General features: G+C 41.7%; 1 protein-coding gene across 5 annotated transcripts in view; it reads right to left on the bottom strand.

The window, feature by feature from the left end:
* Nucleotides 1-2,651: 2,651 nt before the first annotated feature.
* cep112 (centrosomal protein 112) overlaps nt 2,652-7,547 on the bottom strand; it is a 148,981-nt gene continuing 144,085 nt past the window's right edge. For 3 of the 5 annotated variants that reach the window (XM_088600157.1, XM_088600152.1, XM_088600155.1), the window contains 2 exons: nt 6,505-6,569; nt 2,652-3,047 (listed from right to left, as the gene is read on the bottom strand). In XM_088600157.1, the coding sequence (XP_088456283.1) occupies nt 3,044-3,047; nt 6,505-6,569 (69 nt within the window). In that variant the 3' untranslated portion in view covers nt 2,652-3,043. Of the gene's footprint in view, nt 3,048-6,500; nt 6,570-7,547 lie in introns of those variants that run through there. The other 2 variants (XM_088600153.1, XM_088600156.1) reach the window with 1 other exon arrangement.

Here is a 7,547-nt window from a genome sequence, read left to right as displayed (position 1 = left end):
ATGTAAAAGATTCTTGTGAGCTAGTCTTAAACTATATAACTAGAACACTAAAAACGAATTTATGAAAACATAAAAAAGGGTGTGAGCATAGCAAAATTACTTCCTAAAGGTTTCAAGATTTAAAAATAAAATATACAAACTTATGAAAGCAACTGCACACTGATTTCCCTGTTGGCACATAAACTGTACCTTAGGACTAACAAAGGCCTTGGGTTTACTTCAAAACAACATGCAGGTTTTAATTAAATTCGAGAGTCCGTTGTTGGGGAAAGGATTTGTTTCTCATGAATGAAGAGGTGGTTGGATGGCTTTTGCAAAGAAAAAAACATCAAACTCAAACCTGGAACCATAAAATGTGGGGCTCTCAGACTTCAGAGTGAGCTTCTTATGGCCCCACAGGTGTTTGTTTTAAAATGGAAATGAGGTGATCAGTTAAAAGCGATTAGCCCTGATCCCCACATGAAAGGAGAGGAAGGACAGAGGCTGATTTCCCCCTGTGACCTCTTAACAGCTCACAGTTTCATTCCTTGCAAACTATGATTTATGGACTTAGCTGCTTAGTGATCTCTGAATTAAGCTAACAGTTTTTCGTAAAACACCTGTTGTGCATTACTGCATTACCTTTAAGAAAGAAACAAAAAACAAAGCCACATTCCCAAAGTCATACCTGTGTTTATAACAGCCCTACAGCTTGCTGAAACCCGAAGGCTGAAAAAATGATTTCCAATTGAATGTTTTTTTTTTAATGTCTAATTACAGATAGCTCATCTTAAAGGAAAGGCATCATTAAATACAATTATCTTTAATTTAAAGAGCTGCAAAAACAAGTATACTTACTTAAATCTATTTTAGCTCATTAATGAACCTTTTGAAAAGCAGGGCCTAAATCGCATGTGTTGCCACCACAAATCTTCAAAAATAAAGATTTCTACAATTTTTTTCGAATACTTCCCCCTACTGTCTTTTAAAAAACATGGTTCATAAGTGGCTGTTCAGTCTCATCCTTGCAGCAACTTCTCTAAAAAAACATTGCTTTTTGCAGACACGCAGATGACAAACAAATTCATTTAATGCTAGATTAAAAAAATAAAAGGGCCCATTACTGGATGGACACTTCAAATATCACTGAAAAATTACAGGCAAAGACATCACATAAAACATGTGTAATTGCTCCTGCTAAGCCGTCGCCTCAGAAATAGAATCTCACTTCTATCCCCTTGCAGCCCGAAGAGCAGATAATATGTTTACAGTCAAGTTATGATACCATATTTAAGTTCGCCCTTTCATTTTTAAATTCGCTGCTGAACGCCTTTTTATTTGCAGCACTTGATAGGAATAAAAAAAAATTACATGATAAACTAAAAAAAAAAAAAAAAAAAGCCCTCCATTCAATGGCGACTTCCTGTTTAGTCCCCACTGTAATGTGCGGGGGGGGGGTGCTTTCTCAGGGCCCGTTCTCCAGACTGCTCTGAACAGCCCTGAACGTCCAGCCGGTAACTGGGTGGCCCTCATGGCCAAGGGAGCAGAGTGGCTCTGAAGGGGATGAGGGGTGAGAAGCGATGAGCCCTGTGGTTCCTGGATCGGCGGGAGTCTGCAGCGGTCCTCCAGCCACGGGGGGCCCCTGCTGCGGACACTGTGAGGAGGACAACGGCAGGACACCAGCACGCAGGTGTGTAGCTTACGGCTGGCTCTCCCTCTCTGTTCGGAGAGCTGAAGCTTTGTCCTCACAGCAATTAAAGAACGGACAATTCCAAAATCGGGGGTTATGAAAAGGAACGAAATAAGTGGCAAATTCAAAATAAAAACATGAACACAAATCTCTGAATGCTTCTCACACATGAACATCTGCCTGGTCTGTACCAGCTGCTGCTCTTGGACTCTGAATCCAAGAGATATCAGAAGGGACTGATCTCAAGCTGCTCAGCTGGATTAACCTGGACGCTCTTGCTGTGCATTAAGCCCAGCCTTGCTTAAAGCGCAGGCATCTCTGACAGGGCTATTGTAAGGAGAAAGTTAAACATACAACAGTATGTGCACTGAAACAGACATGAAATATGGGCTAAGCCACAATGCAGGTATGCCTCCCCGGCATGCATGCAATACCCTCACACAGACAACAGGAGCAACGGTTTCTGCAAAGCCTGTGCTTAATGCTTCAGAGGGGAGATAAAAGGGGTGTCATGGGATGGTATAGAAAAATGTCAGCTCAAATTCAAAACAAAGTCTCCCCAGAGACCAGAATCTTGTCCCTAAAGCCTCCCTGCTTTCTTCTCCCTGACTACCCAGCCAGGAATCAGTTAAAGTGTCTCTCCAGAGAGGCCTGCCTTGCCTTGACCCAAAGAGAAGCCCGCGCCACTCCAGAAGAGAGGAAAATTACCCCTCTTAACCTCGCCGTGCTCAGCTGGCAAAACACATTTATTAGGAGAACCTCTCGTTCTGTATTTCGTACCTAGCTCTTAAAAATCAGCATAATGGGAAAGAAAAAAAGCGAAGCTATTTATTTTTCTGGCGCAAAGTGCATCCTCAAACCCACCCATCTCTCACATCCCGCCCCACTGCTGCACCAGTCCTCGCAGCAGCAAGGCTGGGGCTCCACAGATGAGACGTACAGTTGTATATGACCATGCTCTGCTGACAAAATAATACAGGCATGCAGCACAAAAAAACATTTTAATAAAAGTGGGATATGGTTAGGTCATATAAAAATAATAAAATACAATCAATACAAAAACCTTCATTTTTTTGTTAAAAAAAGTTAATACCTGTTACAAAACAAATTAAATACTTGCGTGATGTATAATGCAAAATTCAATTTGACCACAATGAAAAAAGAATATTAAACGAGATTAGAAAAATAAATAATGAAACACAAAGTTAAACAAAAACAACGCCACTGTGATGTGTGCAGATCTCCTTATTGAAAGACACTCTAAGGGGACAGCGGAAACAGTGACAGTTCTCACATCTGCAGGTGATCTCTGCATCTCCGGACTGAACAGGACCAGGTGTGGACGAGGACGAGGGGGCTGTCCGAGTGCAGCAGTTACCTACGAGGAAGCACAGAATAAGGGCGCTATCACCTGGGAGTGAACAAAACAGCCGGGAGACAAACTACTACAGTGTCATCTGGGGACATGATATACTGTATCTTTCCAGTCAAAGACTGGATAAACAGAATCACACACATGTAGGAATCCATAAAACAACACGTTGCTTGTTCTTGAAGTCTGGAGTACAGCACCAAGCCCAGCCAAATGTACTTTTGAACCAAAAGCCCAAGGTGGTATAATGTGGGGTTGTGTCTATCAACACAGTGCAGTCAAGCTAATTATCTGTGATTCACCAGGCTGTGAAGTGTGATTCAGGGGTGATTTGCTGTTTGCAGTGCTAATGGCTCAGGAGTTCCACCACTGTGGTTCACTGAGCTCAAAGGCTCCACAGTTCAGATCCTGACCAGAACCAGGGCACAATGGCAGTCATTCCCAGACGGCTGCCTTTTTTTCCCTAAACCCACCTCCACACCCCCCCCCCCAACTTTGAAGGACTTCTTTTTTTTTTTCTTCTTTCTCTTTTTCTCACTGTTTCTCTTTTTTCTTTTTTATCAGACAAAAAAAATTCTTACATTCGCAAAGAATAATTAAAACACAATGAGAAAAAAAAAGTTTAATTCAAAAACTTCCTGATATTCTTAACGTCCAGTGCCATTCAAGTATGTCTCTAACGGGCCCCAAACCTTCCTATACTCATTACATTTCCCCTGTAAATTATATGAAATCTCTTCAAATTTAACTTGTGATTAGCCTCTTTAATCCATTCTCTGTACGACGGTCCTGTACTGTCCACCCATTTTCGCAATATTATTTTTTTTAGCAATAATACAGTCAAGAAAGTATTTTTATATTGAATTGCTGCTTTAATCTTTGATAAATCACCCAGGATACATGTAATGGGAGTAAGTGGAATTGAGATAGTTAGGTGCCTGAGAGCTTTCCTCACTGTGGAGGTCCAGAATGACTGTATGTGCTGACAATACCGTAATAAGTGCAATAATGACCCTTTATGTGTGTTACATTTTGAACACATGCCTGTTTTATGCCACTTAATCTTTTTCAATTTTTCTGGGGTATGATAAAGTCTATTTAAAATGTTGTACTGAAGCAGTTTGTTATGTAAAGCTCTAAATGGATAACTAACATTACGCCACACAGTATCCAAGTCCGTCCTCTGACCCTACACAGAGATCAGCTGTCCACTGAGATGCACAACTATCAAAAGACTTGTCTGACCTTGTATTGATAAGGTTGTAAAACGTCCGAGCCTTCACTTGTATGTTAGTCTGCAATAGTTTATTGCTATAATTACCCAGTTGATGATTTAGTTCACTTAAAGGAAAGGTTTTAGACAGCAAACTTAATTTACAAAATTAGTTTTAATTTTAAAAGTTTGATGAGATAATTCAGAAAAAGACAACAATTTGTTATCTCTAATCATAAAACCATACTCCATCTGATTCATACTGGCCAATTAATTGGTCTCGACAGTATAGTTAGCCAGACAGATGTTTTGAAGTTCCCCTTCCTCTCCGTTGCTCAGTGTTTCCACTGCAGTTCAAGTAGGGAATTATTGGAATCACTGAGACGCTTCGCTTTCAACACAACAAATAAATAAAAACCTAAAACTATCTGAAGGATTAATTAAATCCAATTAGAAACAGGGTACGTGGATGTTTGTTTTATCATGAGAGTGAATGAGATAAAAAAAAAACCATTACACACCTGTTAGACCTTCAGTCATGTATTAATAATCAGCGTGCAGTGCTTTTGGGACATCATCATCTCACAAACATCAGAGGTTTGGGCTGCAGGTGATTAATGACCCGTGTTACTGACACTCTGCTGGACTGTGAGATCGCCTCTCTAACATAAAGCAGGGTGCATACACAGGCATCAATAATATGTAACTAACTTACTAACCAAGACAGCCATGTGTAGTTTACATATACCCTATTCGTATTTTATTTTTCACTTGATAAAATACTAGCAAATTTGCATGTTCCAATCTGTGTATATTACATAGGCATACACACACACATACAGCTGGGCTGGAATGGACTTATGCCCTGTATCTGAAACAAGACTAACTTTGAATTGCAATGCTTATTATTATTTATTAACCTGCACCTCTTACCGAAAGAGTTTAAAATTTTTGGATCACTCACTTCATCCTAGTGAGAGACAAGTTACATGTTCTTTATTTATGAAAATAAAATCCCTGCTGAATGCAGGACTTCCATCGTGGCTTTTTTCAAGGCTCTTACTTAACCAGCGCATTTCTACTGCGCATTTATGCTTTGCTGCAGAGAAGGTGAAGCTCTTTAAGGAGGTGAGAAACTGCGTCAAGGGACCCGACACCTGATCCAGGAGAGACAACTTCCACCTGCTTCCTGAAGGAAATCAGGAAATCGGTTTCAACAACTGAGCAGGGCTGCTTGTCCACGCTCCCACACTCCTTTAAATCCTTCACAATTACTCAATTTTATTAATAGTGATAAGCAAGTGTCCATCATTGTAACCTGGTTTGGCAAACAGCACTGAAATCCCAGAACAAATGGGTAGATGATGGAGCAGGGGTCAGGACTCACAAATCAGGACTCAAGACTCCTGAGAGGGTCCTGGGTTCAAATCCAGGTAGGAACCCCACTGCGGTACCCTTGAGTCAGGTACTATACTCAGATTCATCCTAGGAGCCAGAATTAGTTTGCAAAAACAAATCTGCCGTGGTTAAGTAATGTGTATCTGTGACGGAAATGTACGTTGTTTGCGATAAACACATCTGTCAAACATATTACTAATAATTCTCCCAGGCAGCACCTCGTAGCGCCTCATCCTTAACGGAACAGAGCTGTCTTGAGGTATTACTGTTTTATGACAACACTACTAGTGTAGACAGTCAGCGTCCTCACAAGATACTGACAGTTTTAACAGGGAACTTTAAACTGCAACACACCTTTACACACTTCACAACTGCATCATACTTCTGTTCAACCTGTGCTTTTGGCTACCATCCCCTCCAAATTCATACCGTCATTTTACCCAAAAAATCTATAATTGGTGAAAAGCTCCTCGAGAAGGGCTCAGCATACTAGCAGGCGACAGGGGATCAGTGAGCTTTCCTGAAGAAAGCTGAGCTGCTGGGAGAGATGATGAATCCCAGGACAGCACAGTGACACCTGCAGGCCGGGCAGGGCCAGGCAGTCCAGGACTAAGTGAAGAGCCGTTCGTTTCCCCAGGAGGGAGCTCTTCCTGTGTCTTCAAGAAGACTAACCATCCCCTGATCTACCACAGGTGCTGCTAACCGCCCGGCAGACCCGTTCATTAGGATCCCCTGTCCTTGTCTCCTCGGCACACCTCACAGGCTCTGGCAGCACTGGGTGGAGCAGCAGCCGTTCGTGCGCCGAGAGAGGAGGAGAGGACAGAGCCAGTCTGCAGGTAAACCAACAGTCACCTCCTGCTGCGGCAGGCGTCCAGGTCCTCCTGAAGGACAACGGCGCGCTTCTGGAGGAAGTTCACCTGAAACGAGAGACAACGGAAGTTCCTCAGACCAGCTGCAAAAGCCGAGGTGGACCCAGGGCCGTTCTGAAAGTTAGTGGCTGCAGGGCAACGGGCTCCACTATATCAGCGAGCACAATACCCTAGTCCAGAGCATTTTCCCTACACCGGGATGTTCAGTTTTCCCAGTGCTGCTCTACCTCTGCAAGTTGCGAATGCAGAAGTTTTCAGTGCTGTTCCATGGCAATAGGCCCTATTTTGAAAACAGCAGTACTCCAGCAGGCCCTCATCAATGGAATAATAGCAGATGAAAATGTTGTCAAACGTAAATGCAAATGTTTTTGCCCCTTTTTTTGGCAAAAAGACTGCCTTCTTCCATTTCTATATTTTTCCCAGACAGGAAAGAAAACCATGAATTTTGTTTGCAACTCGATAAGAATGCGCAGCCTGATTTGTTGAGCTCTGTTTCTGAAGCATCGGGGTGAAAAAGCATTTTTATCGTTGTTTTTTTTTTTGTCTTCTTCAAAGACAAAAAACACTTCTTTGTTTTACTCATACTGCCTTTGCCCAGGTGATAGAAAACATCCTGTTTTTAGGTGTGTACTAATTTCACGTAGTTTCTATAATGAGAAACAAAAAGAAAAATATTGGCTGAAGACAGTGATCAAATTGTTTAATTAGCTCAAACTCAAACTAGACAAATTGACAAAGAAGACTTGAGAGGACCTTATTCAAATATTTAAAAACAACCTAACAGATATCTTCAGAATCAACACTGAAACATTTACTTGTGGAAAACGTTCCTGGAAAGTACAAAACTATTACAGACCCTTCTTTACACAAAACATTGTGGGGGTCTGGTACAAGCTACCCAGCCATGTTGTTGAGGTCAATACCCTGGTTTCTTTCAGGAAAAGGCTGGGATCAGTAAGTTACTAAAAACCACATGAGCCAAAGAGGCCAAATGTGTCCTTCTCCATTGTTACGTTTTCATATTTT

Source organism: Lepisosteus platostomus, chromosome 11 (genome assembly GCF_059453375.1).
Source record: "Lepisosteus platostomus isolate fLepPlt1 chromosome 11, fLepPlt1.hap1, whole genome shotgun sequence".
NCBI classification, from domain to species: domain Eukaryota; kingdom Metazoa; phylum Chordata; class Actinopteri; order Semionotiformes; family Lepisosteidae; genus Lepisosteus; species Lepisosteus platostomus.
The sequence above is the reverse complement of the archived record's forward strand: the minus strand, read 5'-3'. Positions and strand labels throughout refer to the sequence as shown.